This window comes from Glandiceps talaboti, chromosome 11 (genome assembly GCF_964340395.1).
Source record: "Glandiceps talaboti chromosome 11, keGlaTala1.1, whole genome shotgun sequence".
NCBI lineage: Eukaryota > Metazoa > Hemichordata > Enteropneusta > Spengelidae > Glandiceps > Glandiceps talaboti.
In genome coordinates, this window is record NC_135559.1 from 22,757,416 (window position 1) to 22,778,209 (window position 20,794).

Consider the following 20,794-nt stretch of genomic DNA (forward strand, 5'->3'; position numbering starts at 1 on the left):
AATATAAAGACAACACTGTACTGTTAGCCATTTTAAATAGCTTGTAATATATGTCACCAATTTTGTCCTAATAGAAAGGGTTTGATTCTTTATTCTATTAGTCTGTATAGATTACTTCTACAGATAAATCCAAAGCATTGGTAAGCATATCAAATGCATTGGTAAGCATATCAAATGCATTGGTAAGCATATCAAATGCATTGGTAAGCATATCAAATGCATTGGTATAAAATGCATTGGTAAGCATATCAGAAGCATTGGTATAAAATGCATTGGTAAGCATATCAAATGCATTGGTATAAAATGCATTGGTAGGCATACAAATACATTGGTAGGCTTATCAAATGTAGTGATAAGCCTACCGAAAGCATCGGTAGGCATACAAAATGCATTTGTAGGCATACTAAATGCATTGATAGGCATATTAAATGTATTGGTAGGGATATCAAATACATTGGTAGGCTTATCAGATGCATTAGTGGACATATCAAATGCATATTTTGCCTTACGTAATGCACTGAATAGCACGTCTAATGCATTTTGTAATACACATATTGTATACAGTCACTTACCATTTTGTAAGGTATTTTTTATTAGTGTAGGTGGTCGAAGAAAACAATCGCTATGTAGAGCCTGTGTATTAGCAGGGATAGTAAACCATGGCTGCCATTCTTACATGTACAACATGTTACATACTTATCCTGACTTGTGATAGTGCTATGAGGCTTAGATCAGTTGTTTGTCATCTGTAGTTTATGAATTTGTTGATTTAATTGTACCATCAAATTAGAAGATAAAGTTGAATGCAATATTGTTGCTGTTATTCAGTACTTCATCTCACCACAGAGAAATCATAGGTTGTTTTGTCTAGATGGGTAAAAAGAAGACATATACTCTGTCGATCGATTGATTGATTGATTGATTGATTGATTGATTGATTGATTGATTGATTCTTTCTTTGGTTAATGGGTAAGGGTAATCTAAATCTATATTCAAGACTTTATTCTAGACACTTTTCAATGTGCAATATTATATTATATTATATTATGAATTCTATCAAAAAGAGAAGTTAAGACAGCTGTAAATACAGACTATGTATGTAGACTTATAGAAATAATGTTAAAGGTCAAGGTTTAATGACAGGTCAAAGTTCACAGATAACTTTAGGTCAAAGTTCACTAGCAGTTGTACATCAAAGTTCATCAACACCATATACCCTGAATTATAGCTATGTAAGTTTTATTTGTGATTATTTTTTTTGCTATTTTGTGCAAGCTGGAAGTGTTCAAATAAGTGAAATTTATGACATTTTTAGCTCCGCTGTCAGTAACAGCTGAGCGGCGCTTAAGGGTTAGGTCGATTATCCGTCAGCGTCTGTCGTCAACTTTTTCTATTTTCAACTTCTTCTCCGAAACCGACAGTCAGAATACTTTGAAATTTGGTGTACATGTCCCTTGGGTTGGCCATTCAAGCCAAGTTGATTTGTGCCATTTTCTGCATTATTGTCAAAAATGATATTCTCATCAACTCCTTCTCAAATACTACTTGTCAGATTGCTTTGATATCTGGCATGTAGATGCGCAGAGGGTAGCTTACTCAGATTTGTTAATTTCAAGTCAGCACATATTCTTTTCTATTTTTTTAATTTTCTTTTTGTATTTTTTGAACAAGTGAATTCAATGATGCATGCGCATTTGATTTCAGCACACTAAGCTGAAGTAAGCAGCCACTTTTCAACAGACACCATTGAGGGCAGACAATAAGCAATGTAATACTGTAAACCAGGAAATCTTTTGCTAAAGACTTATTTTTGCTAATTTCGCTAGAAAACAAAAGAAGTGTTCCGAGTGTAGGAATGTTTATATAATTGTTTAATTTGAATCAAAATGTCACAATAACTGGATTTCTGATCATATGGCGTGATCATGATTGTGTATTCAATCATAGACAGTCTATGATTCCATGTAGCCTGTAGGTTAACATTGTAATGTACAGTTGATAGACGGTCTATGATAATAATAATAATCTTTTATTTGTCCAAATAAATTCGGAAATTTGTTGAATGGTCGCCGCAGAGCAGCGCCCTAGTGCCCTAGTGTTGAAGAAGCAGGAGGAAACCGGAGTGCCCGGGGAAAACCTGCGTTGTTCGGCAGGGTCAAACTGAGCATCACCCTTCTTACATGCAGACCTAGTTAAATTTTAAATCAAACCCAGCCAACACCAGGCGGGTTCGAACCCAGACTGCAGAGGTAAGAGGCGTACGAGCTAACCGCTCGGCCACCGACAACCCACGATACCATGAAGCCTGTAGGTTGACATTGTAATGTACAGTTGATAGACAGTCTATGATTCCATGTAGCCTGTAGGTTGACATTGTAACATACAGTTGATAGACTGTCTATGATTCCATGTAGCCTGTAGGTTGACATTGTAACGTACAGTTGATAGACAGTCTATGATTCCATGTAGCCTGTAGGTTGACATTGTAATGTACAGTTGATAGACAGTCTATGATTCCATGTAGCCTGTAGGTTGACATTGTAACGTACAGTTAATAGACAGTCTATGATTCCATGTAGCCTGTAGGTTGACATTGTAACATACAGTTGATAGACAGTCTGTTATTCCATGTAGCCTGTAGGTTGACATTGTATAAATGTACAGTTGATGGAGTTGAAATTAGGGGTAAAAATAGATTTTTTTGTAAAATGACGACTATAATGTAACAGTACAATATTTTACCAACTTTCTGTGTGAAATGTGTTCTGTAGTGTGTGTGAGTCATCACATGAAACCACTAACCATTTTATTACTTTGCTAAAACAAAACTGCATAGTGGAAGAGCTGAACGACTTCTACATGTTACAAAAAACAAAACAAAAACAGCGAAGCTATTCTGACCGATAGGTCGCTTGTCTAATTTACATACTTAGTATATAGCTATAGCCATGCTTCACAGACTTGCTGATAACAAGATTAGATATTTTATTTAAAGTGTAATATAGTATTATTCAATTTTATGGTCTTCCAATAGTATAATTATTATAGCTTGAATTTTTTTTACTACTTTTTCAGAAGACAAACAAATAAGAAATGGTGTGCTAGAAATAATAGCAGTGTAGTCTAAAGTAATCATCAAATTCCGAAATGTACATTCTATTCAATGACTTGTCATTTTCCTTATGTCATAGATTGTGAGGTAATGGCACAGTTCCATCCACACCTGATTAATATGCTGTGTGTACATTTAATGTTTTTGTACAACAATATATAATACAGTATATATATCAGTACATTGTGTTCATACTTGCCATTAAAATTTTAGCAAAAAGAGAAGATATATGTATTGAGAGTAAGAAATAATGATACATGGACCAAAGTCAAAATCTACCTCAGTCATAGAATTACCAGTAACACCCTATTCTACAATTTTCTCCAGATACTCCACCCTCTCCCTCCCCACCTCTCACTATTCCACCCTCTCCCCACCTCTCACATTTTGGGCATGTTATAGACATGATAACACATAGTTGTCATCAGTCAGCCAGCATTCTCCACTTCATCATAGACACTACACATGTATGGTTTATGATTTGCATGCACAGCAAACTATTGGTTGTCAAAATAGGTAAGCATGCCAAAGGTCAACATTGACAGGTCACTACTTGTTAGAGGTCAATTAGATAGGTCAAAGTTCACCTGCTTTGTGTATATGGCGGAGGTTAATTTTGACAGGTCACAGGTCACAAAAATTGAAAGATGAACTGCCACATTGCTAAATATCAAAGGTTAATTTTTACAGGTACAGCATGTCTACCTATACTAGTTGTGAAAGTATCCAGAAATTCAGATTTTTAATTTCTTTGTTTTATAAACATTGCTGATTTTATGTACATACCAATCAAAGATTTTGTAATTGACATGTTTGTTACTTACCTTGTTTTTCATTCTTTGATCAATCTTTATTTTTTCACACATAGTGTAATTTTATTTACATGATGAACGTTTGAAATTGTTGATGACATAGGTCTTGTAGAAACCATGGCAACAACTTGATGCCATACTGATTAATGATTAATGTCTCCATTATTTGTAGTGTCACATTACAAACAAACTTATAGTAACTTTTTCAAGTGTGCATGCTTTCAGTTGTCCACAAATTTAGAGATTTTCCTGAGTCAAATTTTTGATGACACTTTCTAGTACATCATTCACTTACTAACAACATCCTTGGTTGATTTACATGTATCAAGTGATAAACTGTAATGTCCTTTTTATTTGCCTACAAAGTCATTGAAAAGTGTTGTGTGTTGTATATTTGATGTCAAATTTCAATTATTCCAAAATGTGAATCTGAAATATTTCAAAATGAAGGTCTAGATTGACAAGGTGCAGAATGTTTAAATGGTGAACAGTAAAATAGATTTCTACATTTAACTAAGTTAATCATATTGATGTAGATTTGTATGATATCAACATACCAAATATTACAATTACTGCTTATCAATTGTGTACACATTGTATTGAAGTCTGTGTGAACAGTATTAAGTCCATGTGGACCACCTCAGAGCTATGTGGACAACAGTAGGTACCAGGCTCCATGTCTAGAGCTCTATAGGATCTATGTGGACAGCACTATAGGGTCCATGGTACATGTGGGGAGCAGTTGTGGTCCCTGTGGACAGCATTAGGTGTTCATGTGGACAGCACTAGGGTCCAGGGTACATGTAGACAGCATTAAGGTTCATGTTGATTGCATTCCAATTTTTTACACTGTGTATAAGGTCCATGCATTGATGCATTCCAAAATAACAAAGGTAATTGTCCTTTTATGTGAAACTTAATTTATCAAGAATTTCTATTACATGGTACATTGTACTCCCAATTTCATGTGCAATATATAAAGCTTTATTATCTTATAGTATATAGTTACTAGTTGTAGTGCCACTTTACATCTTGCCAATATAGAGCAAGACTTGTCCAAGGTCAACATCTAATATTGTTAAATTTTATTTTTTATCATAAGATATTTCAAATACTGAGGCAAGCAAGGGATTTCAAAGTTAGGTCATTATGTACACTCGATGTACTTATGCCAATCAAATGTTTGTTGAGCAGAATTGTTGTTTGAATGAATACAGTTCTCATATTTTCAAATCGTGGCATTTTGATTCATTCACATCAAAAGATAACATAGAAAAGTGTCAGTAACAATGATACATTTGAACAGGGTTCTCTATAACATGTGCACAGTTGGACAGGGTTCACTGTTATATGGGTACAGTTTAGACAGGGTTCACTGTTATATCGGTACAGTTTGGACAGGGTTCACTGTTATATCGGTACAGTTTGGACAGGGTTCACTATAATATGCATACAGGTTGGACAGGGTTCATTGTTATATGGGTACAGTTTAGAAAGGGTTCACTGTTATATGGGTACAGTTTAGAAAGGATTGTATGGCAGTGAACCTGTTGAGACCTGTTACAAATTTCCTATTTTGCCAATATCATTCAGAAGATGGTTATTATGTAGAATTAAAGATGAATGGTAAACCATACTGTGATCTTTCAGTATTAAGTACTCAATATAATATTTTCAATTCCTTAAATGAAACCACATACAAAACATAACTTTTTGAGTGACCAATTTTACAGATTAGTTTCTGTTTGTTGCTTAATGTTGAACAGATTTCGTCAGCTAAAAATGCATTCTTTTATAATATGATTCTGTGCTTGTATTAAAATAAATGTTGACTAAAACAATCTCTCGCATTAAAAAAATATGCTAGTATTACTGTACGTAACTGTTACAAACCAAGTTATATTGATAGCAAGCAACAATCAGATGATAGTATGACAAAACACTCAATGTAACACATCAGAACATTTCTCTGTACAGTGTAAAGTGGGACCACTGCAATTAACATGAACAGGTGTAAACCAGTATATGTAAATTAGTTATGAACTATTTCCAATTTATCATAGTCTTTATGTACAGAAACACAAGCAGCTTCTAAAGTTGTCTTTATTGTTGGAGGCAGTGGTTGCTAAGGAAAATGAACAAATGATTATTTGTTTGTTAGTGTTTCCTCAATAAAATCCAACCAAAATAATGATGTTCTATTTGTGTTTTGTGTTTTGTTCCCCTGTCTACAATTGATACAATCATTACTAATTGGTTTACATTAAAATCTCGGTATCTGTAACCCGGGTTCATACATCCTGAAATTTCAAAGAACTCCTGGAAATGCCTGGAATTCCTGGAAAATATGATCAACTCCTGGAAACTCCTTGAAAATTGATTAACTGCACAACTGACATATGAACTTGACTGGTCAACACTCCTGGTGTTGAGAGTAAAACTTCCAAGTGACCAAAGTTGATTGAAATACTCAAAAGTCCTGGAATGTAACATATATTTACTGTTACTAAGTTATGGAAATCATCAGAAACATCCACCACAGTAAGACTACAAAGAAAGGGATAAGTGGTTATGTCTATCTGTTTCTATGCATGTATATATGTAAAAGATAGTTACAGCTAAAGTGAATTTTATTTGGGGGGGGGGGGGTTACCATGTTTTTGAAAATGGCAGTAGGGTGGTCATCCTGTTTTGAAAATTTTGGATGGGGGGGGGGGGGTGATTGTGTTTTGGATTTTAATGGAAGAAATCAATCCATTTCTACAGTGGCATGGCCTTGTCTGAACTGCAGTATTTGTTCTTGTCCCTGTTTCTACAGTGGCATGGCCTTGTCTGAACTGCGGTATTTGTTCTAGTCCCTGTTTCTACAGTGGCATGGCCTTGTCTGAACTGCGCTATTTGTTCTTGTCCCTGTTTCTACAGTGGCATGGCCTTGTCTGAACTGCGCTATTTGTTCTAGTCCCTGTTTCTACAGTGGCATGGCCTTGTCTGAACTGCGCTATTTGTTCTTGTCCCTGTTTCTACAGTGGCATGGCCTTGTCTGAACTGCGCTATTTGTTCTAGTCCCTGTTTCTACAGTGGCATGGCCTTGTCTGAACTGCGCTATTTGTTCTAGTCCCTGTTTCTACAGTGGCATGGCCTTGTCTCAACTGCGCTATTTGTTCTTGTCCCTGTTTCTACAGTGGCATGGCCTTGTCTCAACTGTGGTATTTGTTCTTGTCCCTGTTTCTACAGTGGCATGGCCTTGTCTCAACTGCAGTATTTGTTCTAGTCCCTGTTTCTACAGTGGCATGGCCTTGTCTGAACTGCGCTATTTGTTCTTGTCCCTGTTTCTACAGTGGCATGGCCTTGTCTGAACTGCGCTATTTGTTCTAGTCCCTGTTTCTACAGTGGCATGGCCTTGTCTGAACTGCGCTATTTGTTCTAGTCCCTGTTTCTACAGTGGCATGGCCTTGTCTCAACTGCGCTATTTGTTCTTGTCCCTGTTTCTACAGTGGCATGGCCTTGTCTGAACTGCAGTATTTGTTCTTGTCCCTGTTTCTACAGTGGCATGGCCTTGTCTCAACTGCAGTATTTGTTCTTGTCCCTGTTTCTACAGTGGCATGGCCTTGTCTGAACTGCAGTATTTGTTCTTGTCCCTGTTTCTACAGTGGCATGGCCTTGTCTCAACTGCGGTATTTGTTCTTGTCCCTGTTTCTACAGTGGCATGGCCTTGTCTCAACTGCAGTATTTGTTCTTGTCCCTGTTTCATACCTATTTTCATTTACTAGCAGAATAACGAGGGATTCAAGAGTTTTAATTGATCAAGTGAGTTATTTAAGGATTGAATATTAAGATGACCACAGGTGAGGTGAGGAGTGTCTCATAGTTGATGGTTGATGTCTTCAGCAGGTGGCAACAGCGAATCAGCATCTAGCATTGAGTAGACGTCATCAGGGTTATCTTGTGGAATAAAGTATGCATGTTAATAACGTCAGATTTGACTCAATGTCACCTGCAATGGATAAAAACTTATAATTGAACGATGATAATGAATTTGGATAGTAACGAATGCGTCTGTGCCTGTACTTTGCTTTCACAGAGATATAGGCAGTGAACTTAATTACTCACTGGAGTTGTAGCTGTGACATCAGGTCTTGCTGAGCTTATATCGAGAGTTGATGATACCTCAAACCACTATAGAGAATCTATAGCGGTCTGAGATGACAGGTGTTGGTAGTGACCAGCACTAACAGGACGAATAGCGAAAGTATACATACATACATACATACATACATACATACATACATACATACATACATACATACACACACACACACACATACACACATACACACATACACACATACACACATACATACATACATACATACATACATACATACATACATGCCGGAATTCCTTCATTTATACACTGGGAGTGATTTTGTATTTGTTTCGATTGCTGAACTTTGATTTCGCACATTGAAACGTGGATCACATAACCAATGAATATAAATACAAATCGGGAGCCAACATCTTTAAGTTCACTTGCAAACCACTACTACGACGTTGAAGTCCACAGTTTTTAGAAACTAACGCTATGCGGAGGATATATTTATTTCGTATATACTATTTCCCTCTAGAAGCTCTGGGGGTTTTACTCTTACAGCCAACTTTTAGGTTATTCAGAGCCTTTCAGGCAACAACTTCCAAGCTTTCCAAGACAGCACCATCAAGTATCAGAAACCTTTCTTTATACAAAGGGTTGAAAAATATGTTCTTAAATAAGTTAAATGGCATCATCATGATAAAGGTCAGCACATCTGATGGTTGTTCATTGGTAGGCGGAGAGTTGGAGATTTTCTTACTATATAAATCAACTTTTACTGGCAATAATTTCACATTAAAAGACGGTATCATCTAAATCCAAAATTTAAAAAACACATGATGACCCCCGGGCCCCTCCAATTTTAAAAACAGGGCGAACCCAGTACACCGCAGCCCCACCCCGGTCGAAGTAACTGTCCTGGAGCCATTGCAGCCAGACCGGGGGGGGGGGGGGTCGGAGGCATGTAGGGGGTCATTCAGAAAGGGGGGAGGGGCTACTAACGAAAATATTTCCAGCCGGTAGGGGGGCGGAGTCACTCACATTTTGTGGATTTTCAAAGCAATTTCTCCACCCACCCCACCCCCCACCCCACCCACCCCACCCACAGGTCGTAAATAATGACTCCCTCGAAGCCAAGCAAGAACGTGCGAGAGTTAAAGCTGTGATAAATTCTTCGGTAATTTCTCGCAGAACTACAGTTGTTTAGCGTACGTGATGCGTTCAGCCGTCGTAACACGTAACAGAACTAATTTAAATTAGTTCCTGACCAACGTGTTCCAATTTACACTACGTAACGTTATCTTCACATATTTAATGTGAAGATGGTGCAATGTAAATATTTAAATCGGAACACGGTCGTCAGGAACTAGAAGACTTCGACAGAACATGTTGCATGAATATTACACATTTTTATTCTGTTACCTTTGAACATTTTACATGTATGTTGAACCATTTGTAAAATCTGTACAAAGGAACTTGTTGAAATGTAAACAAGACAAGATATTTTATAAATAGCAATGTGTACAGTCATATAATAACTTTTATTGTGCAATACACATACATATACAGGGTCTAATATATGTCAGCATCTAACACGTAGAATAGCACAAGTAAGAGAACAATCAATTTATATCATCGTATACATCTTATCTTTACAAATAATTGTTCACAGTTGTCTTTATCGAATACACGTAACAGATATCGGAAATAAAATGGAGAGGGAACAGAATAACAACAGAATCACAGTCAACGTAAACATTGGTATTATACCACAGGGGACTCAGGAATAATTAGTCATGCTTACATAAACAATCAATCAAACAAACAAACAAACAAACATATAGCAACCATGACAATGAGTACAGATATGACTGATAATGTGGTTACATATGTTAATCAGACATATTAATACTGATATATAAGAATGTTATCGTTTTTATCTGTTGTATTGTCAAGGTTGATATAATTTGTTTGTTTGTCTGTCTGTTTGTTTGTTTGTTTGTTTGCTTACTTGTTTGTCTGTTTGTTTTGTGTAAGCATATAACTACTTAAGCAAGAGCCCAAGTGATAATGGTCTAGATACACTGTAATCAATTCGCAATGTACATGTGGTATAATTTCATTCAATGTAAGCAACCAGTCACAGGCGCGCAAGCGCGAGCGCGCGCACACACACACACACACACACACACACACACACACACACACACACACACACACACCATAAACGCTAGATACACTTAACATGTCAAGCTGGTCTACCGATTTCTTGTACTGTTCTATATTTAGATAATCTCACAGGTAATAAATATCTGATACTAGCTCCACTGATTCATTCAGAGGGCAACTTGACGCAAACCTAACGCAGCAGCGTGCTTTCGAGCTTTCAAACGAAGATCAGCAATACTCGAACTTTTAGCAGACTTCGTAGCGTCCAGCAATGTTGTCATAGTAACAGGAAATCCGGGATGTTGAAACATTACCATGGAATGTGAAGGTGAAATGAAAGTTGATGCAGTGGTCGGTGTTACCATGGCATTAGTCACTGACGTCCCATTCAAATGTAAATGAGCCTGGACTCTCTCGAAAGGCATTCGAACTGCTCCCATGTTGACGTAGGGGGCGACACGACATGTGTCAATACCTGCATTCAGGACCACACCTGTCGGTAATAAAGATTCAATACGAATAAGTTACAAACAAAACAAACACAATCTGTTCTAGATTAATTTTATCCAATCTTAGTAAATATTTCATGAGTTGTTTTGGATTTATTTTGGATTTGGATTGTGTATAGGTATATATGTACATTGTAATACTAGGCTGTGTTTATATTGTGTATTAGGTATATATGTACATTGTAATACTAGGCTGTGTTTATATTGTGTATAGGTATATAGGTGTATATGTACATTGTAATACTAGGCTGTGTTTATATTGTGTATTAGGTATATATGTATATATGTACATTGTAATACTAGGCTGTGTTTATATTGTGTATAGGTATATAGGTATATATGTACATTGTAATACTAGGCTGTGTTTATATTGTGTATTAGGTATATATGTATATATGTACATTGTAATACTAGGCTGTGTTTATATTGTGTATAGGTATATAGGTGTATATGTACATTGTAATACTAGGCTGTGTTTATATTGTGTATTAGGTATATATGTATATATGTACATTGTAATACTAGGCTGTGTTTATATTGTGTATTAGGTATATAGGTGTATATGTACATTGTAATACTAGGCTGTGTTTATATTGTGTATTAGGTATATATGTATATATGTACATTGTAATACTAGGCTGTGTTTATATTGTGTATTAGGTATATATGTATATATGTACATTGTAATACTAGGCTGTGTTTATATTGTGTATTAGGTATATAGGTGTATATGTACATTGTAATACTAGGCTGTGTTTATATTGTGTATTAGGTATATATGTATATATGTACATTGTAATACTAGGCTGTGTTTATATTGTGTATAGGTATATATGTACATTGTAATACTAGGCTGTGTTTATATTGTGTATAGGTATATAGGTATATATGTACATTGTAATACTAGGCTGTGTTTATATTGTGTATTAGGTATATAGGTATATATGTACATTGTAATACTAGGCTGTGTTTATATTGTGTATTAGGTATATAGGTATATATGTACATTGTAATACTAGGCTGTGTTTATATTGTGTATAGGTATATAGGTGTATATGTACATTGTAATACTAGGCTGTGTTTATATTGTGTATAGGTATATAGGTATATATGTACATTGTAATACTAGGCTGTGTTTATATTGTGTATTAGGTATATATGTACATTGTAATACTAGGCTGTGTTTATATTGTGTATTAGGTATATATGTACATTGTAATACTAGGCTGTATTTATATTGTGTATAGGTATATATGTATATATGTACATTGTAGTACTAGGCTGTGTTTATATTGCGTATAGGTATATAGGTGTATATGTACATTGTAATACTAGGCTGTGTTTATATTGTGTTTATATTGTGTATTAGGTATATAGGTGTATATGTACATTGTAATACTAGGCTGTGTTTATATTGTGTATTAGGTATATATGTATATATGTACATTGTAATACTAGGCTGTGTTTATATTGTGTATAGGTATATATGTACATTGTAATACTAGGCTGTGTTTATATTGTGTATAGGTATATAGGTATATATGTACATTGTAATACTAGGCTGTGTTTATATTGTGTATTAGGTATATATGTATATATGTACATTGTAATACTAGGCTGTGTTTATATTGTGTATTAGGTATATAGGTATATATGTACATTGTAAAACTAGGTTGTGTTTATATTGTGTATTAGGTATATATGTACATTGTAATACTAGGCTGTGTTTATATTGTGTATTAGGTATATATGTACATTGTAATACTAGGCTGTGTTTATATTGTGTATTAGGTATATATGTACATTGTAATACTAGGCTGTGTTTATATTGTGTATTAGGTATATATGTATATATGTACATTGTAATACTAGGCTGTATTTATATTGTGTATTAGGTATATAGGTATATATGTACATTGTAATACTAGGCTGTGTTTATATTGTGTATTAGGTATATAGGTGTATATGTACATTGTAATACTAGGCTGTGTTTATATTGTGTATTAGGTATATATGTATATATGTACATTGTAATACTAGGCTGTGTTTATATTGTGTATTAGGTATATAGGTATATATGTACATTGTAATACTAGGCTGTGTTTATATTGCGTATAGGTATATAGGTATATATGTACATTGTAATACTAGGCTGTGTTTATATTGTGTATTAGGTATATATGTACATTGTAATACTAGGCTGTGTTTATATTGTGTATTAGGTATATATGTACATTGTAATACTAGGCTGTGTTTATATTGTGTATAGGTATATATGTATATATGTACATTGTAATACTAGGCTGTGTTTATATTGTGTATTAGGTATATATGTACATTGTAATACTAGGCTGTGTTTATATTGTGTATTAGGTATATATGTACATTGTAATACTAGGCTGTGTTTATATTGTGTATAGGTATATATGTATATATGTACATTGTAATACTAGGCTGTGTTTATATTGTGTATTAGGTATATATGTATATATGTACATTGTAATACTAGGCTGTGTTTATATTGTGTATAGGTATATAGGTATATATGTACATTGTAATACTAGGCTGTGTTTATATTGTGTATAGGTATATATGTACATTGTAATACTAGGCTGTGTTTATATTGTGTATTAGGTATATATGTATATATGTACATTGTAATACTAGGCTGTGTTTATATTGTGTATAGGTATATAGGTATATATGTACATTGTAATACTAGGCTGTGTTTATATTGCGTATAGGTATATAGGTATATATGTACATTGTAATACTAGGCTGTGTTTATATTGTGTATTAGGTATATAGGTATATATGTACATTGTAATACTAGGCTGTGTTTATATTGTGTATTAGGTATATATGTATATATGTACATTGTAATACTAGGCTGTGTTTATATTGTGTATAGGTATATAGGTATATATGTACATTGTAATACTAGGCTGTGTTTATATTGTGTATAGGTATATATGTACATTGTAATACTAGGCTGTGTTTATATTGTGTATTAGGTATATAGGTATATATGTACATTGTAATACTAGGCTGTGTTTATATTGTGTATTAGGTATATAGGTATATATGTACATTGTAATACTAGGCTGTGTTTATATTGTGTATTAGGTATATAGGTATATATGTACATTGTAATACTAGGCTGTGTTTATATTGTGTATTAGGTATATAGGTATATATGTACATTGTAATACTAGGCTGTGTTTATATTGTGTATAGGTATATAGGTGTATATGTACATTGTAATACTAGGCTGTGTTTATATTGTGTATTAGGTATATATGTACATTGTAATACTAGGCTGTGTTTATATTGTGTAGGTTTATAGGTATATATGTACATTGTAATACTAGGCTGTGTTTATATTGTGTATAGGTATATATGTACATTGTAATACTAGGCTGTGTTTATATTGTGTATGTTTATATTGTGATATGACTATATATACCTTAGATGTCATCATCTGATAACTATATAAAGAGTAGAGATATGACTATACCTTAGATGTCATCACGTGATAATAATATACAGAGTAGAGATATGACTATACTTTATATGTCATCACGTGATAATGATATACAGAGTACAGATATGACTATACCTTAGATGTCATCACCTGATAATAATATACAGAGTAGAGATATGACTATACTTTATATGTCATCACGTGATAATAATGTACAGAGTAGAGACATGACTATACCTTAGATGTCATCACGTGATAATAATATACAGAGTAGAGATATGACTATACCTTAGATGTCATCACGTGATAATAATATACAGAGTAGAGATATGACTATACCTTAGATGTCATCACGTGATAATAATATACAGAGTAGAGATATGACTATACCTTAGATATCATCACCTGATGATAATATACAGAGTAGAGATATGACTATAACTTAGATGTCATCACGTGATAATAATATATAGAGTAGAGATATTACTATACCTTAGATGTCATCGTGTGATAATAATATACAGAGTAGAGATATGACTGTACCTTAGATATCATCACTTGATAATAATATACAGAGTAGAGATATGACTATACCTTAGATATCATCACCTGATAATGATATACAGAGTAGAGATATGACTATACCTTAGATGTCATCACGTGATATTAATATACAGAGTAGAGATATGACTATACCTTAGATGTCATCGTGTGAAAATGATATACATAGTAGAGATATGACTATACCTTAGATATCATCACCTGATAATAATATACAGAGTAGAGATATGACTATACCTTAGATGTCATCACGTGATAATAATGTACAGAGTAGAGATATGACTATACCTTAGATCTCATCACGTGATGATAATATACAGAGTAGAGATATGACTATACCTTAGATATCATCACGTGATAATAATATACAGAGTAGAGATATGACTATACCTTAGATATCATCACGTGATAATGATATACAGAGTAGAGATATGACTATACCTTAGATGTCATCACGTGATAATAATATAAAGAGTAGAGATATGACTATAACTTAGATGTCATCACGTGATAATAATATACAGAGCAGAGATATGACTATACCTTAGATATCACCACGTGATAATAATATACAGAGTAGAGATATGACTATACCTTAGATATCATCACGTGATAATAATATACAGAGTAGAGATATGACTATACCTTAGATATCATCACGTGATAATGATATACAGAGTAGAGATATGACTATACCTTAGATGTCATCACGTGATAATAATATACCGAGTAGAGATATGACTATAACTTAGATGTCATCACGTGATAATAATATACAGAGTAGAGATATGACTATACCTTAGATGTCATCACGTGATAATAATATACAGAGTAGAGATATGACTATACCTTAGATGTCATCACGTGATAATAATATACAGAGTAGAGATATGACTATACCTTAGATGTCATCACGTGATAATAATATACAGAGCAGAGATATGACTATACCTTAGATATCACCACGTGATAATAATATACAGAGTAGAGATATGACTATAACTTAGATGTCATCACGTGATAATAATATATAGAGTAGAGATATGACTATACCTTAGATATCATCACGTGATAATAATATACAGAGCAGAGATATGACTATACCTTAGATATCATCACGTGATAATAATATACAGAGCAGAGATATGACTATACCTTAGATATCATCACGTGATAATAATATACAGAGTAGAGATATGACTATACCTTAGATATCATCACGTGATAATAATATACTGAGTAGAGATATGACTATACCTTAGATATCATCACGTGATAATAATATACAGAGCAGAGATATGACTATACCTTAGATGTCATCACGTGATAATAATATACAGAGTAGAGATATGACTATACCTTAGATGTCATCACGTGATAATAATATACAGAGTAGAGATATGATTATACCTTAGATGTCATCACGTGATAAGAACAAAAAGGTGACTGATTTGTTATGGTATTGTTTATTTTCATCATGCACACACAGAAAAAAAAACTTTGAAAAATTGCCCTATCTTGAACTTTACAAGGCATGATATTCGAACCAGACATGGTTGCTAGATTAAAACCTATAGATAGGGTTATGCCATTATAATGAATACCATATTTCATCTATTTTCTGTGAATGGCTACAGTATATGTGTCAGTGGTGCTGTATTGCTGTCGGTGTGTAATGTAGAACAGTGTGTTAGTAGATCCTATCTTTGAAGTTGTGGACATTAATTTAAAACGGACATCGAAGTGTGACATGAAAAAAGTTGATTTAAAAACTCTATTCCATTCCATACAGTGTATATTGTAGCTACATGTATTTTTGAATGCTAACTGAGTGTGACAATACACGTGCATTGTATGCAGCCCAGTAGCCATCAAATGAATGCACTAATACACTATCAAAAGCCTCCGGTAGAATTTATTGAATTATGTTCATAATATCTATATTCTTTAGTGAAATTCAATATTTTTCTAACTTAATTCCACTTTTAATGAAATTTAGTATTACTACTAATCAAGTCTAAATGTGTATCCATACACAGACTCTCATAATTAATAACTCTATAAAGTCAATTCATGTATCTCTTGGGAGACGATCTAGTTTAGCTCTTGGGAGACGATCTAGTTTAGTTTTTGGCGAAAGAGTAATGAATTGTAATAGACTTGAACAAAATGTTGTTTATTTTGTTTGTATGCAAATTTCATATGTTGTACTACAAGTAAGGTAAGCCGTAAGTCATAAATCTGCCATTACGTATACACCTCAATATGTCAATGCAATGATAGGTTTACATCCAGATATATAATATATATTTGGCCCAGCCCGCTTATGCTGTTGCCACACCAATTTGTCTTTTAGCAAACGTTTTCGTACTTCTACCGTCGCCATAACAACATTTGCCCAAAGGCAACTGTTGTAATACTTGTGTTTGGTAAGCTAACTTACCTATGTTGTAAGCTAACTTACCTGTGTTGTATGTACTCATCAAGTCATGAAAGTTTCCCACAAATTTAACAATTCAGTCCAAATGAAGGACAAAAAGATCGCATTGGGACAAGTATTGTAGCGTTGGTAACGCGTTAGGCTGGGATCAGAATTTACGGCAGGGGGTGGCCTGGGGAGGAATGGGGGGGGGGGGGTATGAAAAAAATTGAGAGTTCAAAAGGTGAGGCCGCGAAAAGCCTGATATACTGAAAGGGTGGGGGCGAAATATTTGCTCATAATTTTAACCAAATTAAACCTCAGCAGCGGTCGTTTACCGAGTAAATCGAAATATTTCTCGCGGCTTCGCAGCAATACCGTCTAAATCCTATATTCAGTGACGAGTTGGGTGACAGGCACATGCTAATGTATTTGTGCATGCCTTCCTCTGTCTGTCTCTGTCTTTCTCTGTCTGTCTGTCTGTCTGTCTGTCTGTCTGTCTGTCTGTCTGTCTGTCTGTCTGTCTGTCTGTCTGTCTGTCTGTCTGTCTCTCTGTCTGTCTGTCTGTCTGTCTGTCTGTCTGTCTCTCTCTCTCTCTCTCTCTCTCTCTCTCTCTCTCTCTCTCTCTCTCTCTCTCTCTCTCTCTCTCTCTCTCTCTCTCTCTCTCTCTCTCTCTCTCTCTCTCTCTCTCTCTCTCTCTCTCTCTCTCTCTCTGTCTCTCTCTCTCTGTCTCTCTCTCTCTCTCTGGAGATTTTTCTCAACATTCAAAACTCAGGAGCAGTCGTTTACTTTGCAAAATTATACACTCCATTTACCTACCATACATTTAATTATGAGGCAGTCAATAACCAAACGAATGTGTGTGTTTGCCAAAATATCTCTGAATAGGTAAGATAAAGTGTAGGTAATATAGCCATACAGTTGTATGATAATGTATTGACTCGAGTAAAATTGGGGTTTGGAGACAGTTTTCAACACTCCATGGCTTTCGATAATGTGTATGGTTTAAAATTGTATGCCATTAAATGGCCTCCTACATGTCCTTATTTTTTAAAGGTGTTTACTGTGGTAGGGGGACACCCCTTCCCACACCCTCCCGACAAGCTATCATGGGGGGTGCTGTTTCTGAGCAGAATCAAGATTGAAAGAGAAAACCCTGCTAGCTAAGTATCTCCAAGGTTAGGTTACAGCCCAGTGTAAGACCTTTTTCGCAAAGCCCATAACGTCATATATTTGTAAAGAAATCTCTTGTTGTTATGTACGGACGCTGAAATGATTACCAACGGGGGGGGTGGGGGTGGGGGGTATTGTATAATTACACATTAAAATGTGTGTGGCCGGGGGGGGGTTACGAAAATTCTTGTCTTGGGTTCATTCCGGGGGGGGGGGGGGGGCATGGATCTTTTTTTGAGAGCGTGAAGGGAGGGGGGCAGCCCCCTGCCGTAAATTCTAAATCCCAGCTTTATCGGCGTCTTCTTCCATATGTATGTTCATTGCCATGGTTACAGTCGGCCATCTCATGTAAACTTCAATCAGCAGGTTTTACCGCAATTAATATCTGATCAGTTCCCTATTACGAGGTAACACTTCATAAGCATTTCTTTACCCACCTTTCTGAAGCTGATTTTCTTGTTTTCGACACTTGGCTCTCCTGTTTTGAAACCAAACCTGTGAAGTGACACATAGAGACTACCAATTACAAACACTCAATGCAAACAAAGTTTAACACTTGTCTTGGAGATTAGTAAAAGTATACGTATACGACATAAGATGACATGAAAACCTTCATATGTGATGTCGTGTCGACTCCTTGGCCTGACATTTTATGACATTGACGTGGTGCAACAAGGTTATAAGACCTGATTTGACCGCTACTGCACAGACAGACCTGTCTTATCTTAGTCACGATAATGGTGAATGAGTCATTGTCATGGTAACCGATATATAAGGTCATCGTCATGGTAACCGGAGAAAAAGGGTCATCTTCAGATAGACAGAGAGAGATACTATTGTTTCAGTGAATGTAAAGTAAAATGTACAACTCAAAATAAAATAAAACCAATTTCCGCTACCTATGGGAGCATTCAGTAATTACAAGGTGGAGGGCCGAGAGAAATCAAGCCTGGTCTGTGGCATAAAATGTGACCCTCCCCTAGTCCGTTGTGCTAAAAAGTGACCCTCCCTCAATTTTCTTTTCTCTAAACTATGACCCTCCCCGTTCAAAAATTTCAATGAAAAACATTTTTATCACGACCTCCCAGTAAGTTGCATAGTTGTTAGAGCTCAAGATTAGTAGTCAGGAGGTCCTGGGTTCGAATCTCATTAAAGACTGTAGTAAGAATCCACCACGTGGATAGATTTTAAAGACATTCATTGTTGCCTACTATTTCCACCGCCACCGTGAGTTTGTGTTTGTATCAATCAATGTTTGGATCTAATTGGCTGAGCTGAAAGGCAGAACTCCCAAAGACGCGATGAGTGCACAACTGACAACCTCAGGACTGAGGTCAACATCCCCACTCCATCACATTATCCCCAATATCTTACCACACTGTCCCCCCTTTATTGATGTGAGAACCGCTCCTCTCCTCACACCACAGCTAACAGTTAATTCACTGCATTTCACTGATATGTTATGATATTACTTCATAATGGTGGCAGTAGTGGGATGTGGTAGTAGTAGGATTTGGAACTGGAGACAGCAGTGAGATCATGTCAAAACCATATAAAGAAATATAAAGTTAGATCTTAAAAAGTGGATCAAAGTAAAGCGTGACAATCCCCTAATTTCCATTTTCTAAAATATGGCCCTCCCCGAATACTGATTTGCAAAAAGTGACCCCCCCCCCCCTTGTAATTACTGAAGGCACCCTACTTTTACTTGGTTAACTGACTTTGAGCGTACGGTAACCATATTGTCATATCTAAATTCAGAAATCAGCTGTTTCTATGTGCGATTGATAAATGGGCGCCTGACCTCCTCCTGCTTAAAATTTCTACTCGGTCGACTTTGACTAGAGTTTATTGACGAGTATTAGTCAATTTCAGATTTGTAGATTCATGCGTCATTGAGTCCAATCTGACCAATTAGTAACAGTGTCACCAGACGTACACCAGTCACACATGATCACTTACACTCATCCCAAAGAGCATGGCGCCTCCTGCCAACCCCTCGTGTTCATCGCGGGTCACTTCAAATGCCTGCTTTGTATTACTATTAACAGGTCGCAAATCTTAAACTCCCACTACATTACGCAGATTTAAAAGTACTGTTTCTCCTGTGAGAATATAAATAATTTTGCAACAACTCATTCGATAAGGCCAATGCTGTAGATGTGGCAATATCTTGTAATAACACCTTGACAACTTTATATTTTGGCGAGAACGTGCCCCTAATTGAAAGGATCAAAAGTTGGTCTGTCTTGTTAACAGTTAGACCATCGTGACTGTTGATGATTACCATATTGGATTCATTGATATCAACTCCATACATGAGTTGACCGCTTTACAGAATAGTACACAATTGCATCATTCATTCATTCATTCATTCATTCATTCATTCATTCATTCATTCATTCGAGATCCAGACGTTGAGTATTTTCTCCCCAAAAACACAGTTGTTCTCGTCAGACATGTTA

General features: G+C 35.4%; 1 protein-coding gene across 1 annotated transcript in view; it reads right to left on the minus strand.

Moving 5' to 3' along the window:
• Positions 1 to 10,350: 10,350 nt before the first annotated feature.
• Positions 10,351 to 20,794, minus strand: part of LOC144442165 (short stature homeobox protein 2-like) — a 29,572-nt gene continuing 19,128 nt past the window's right edge. Inside the window, exons 3-4 of the mRNA XM_078131433.1 lie at positions 18,767 to 18,824; positions 10,351 to 10,676 (exon numbers count right to left, since the gene is read on the minus strand). Coding sequence (XP_077987559.1) covers positions 10,351 to 10,676; positions 18,767 to 18,824 — 384 coding nt within the window. The remainder of the gene's footprint in view (positions 10,677 to 18,766; positions 18,825 to 20,794) is intronic.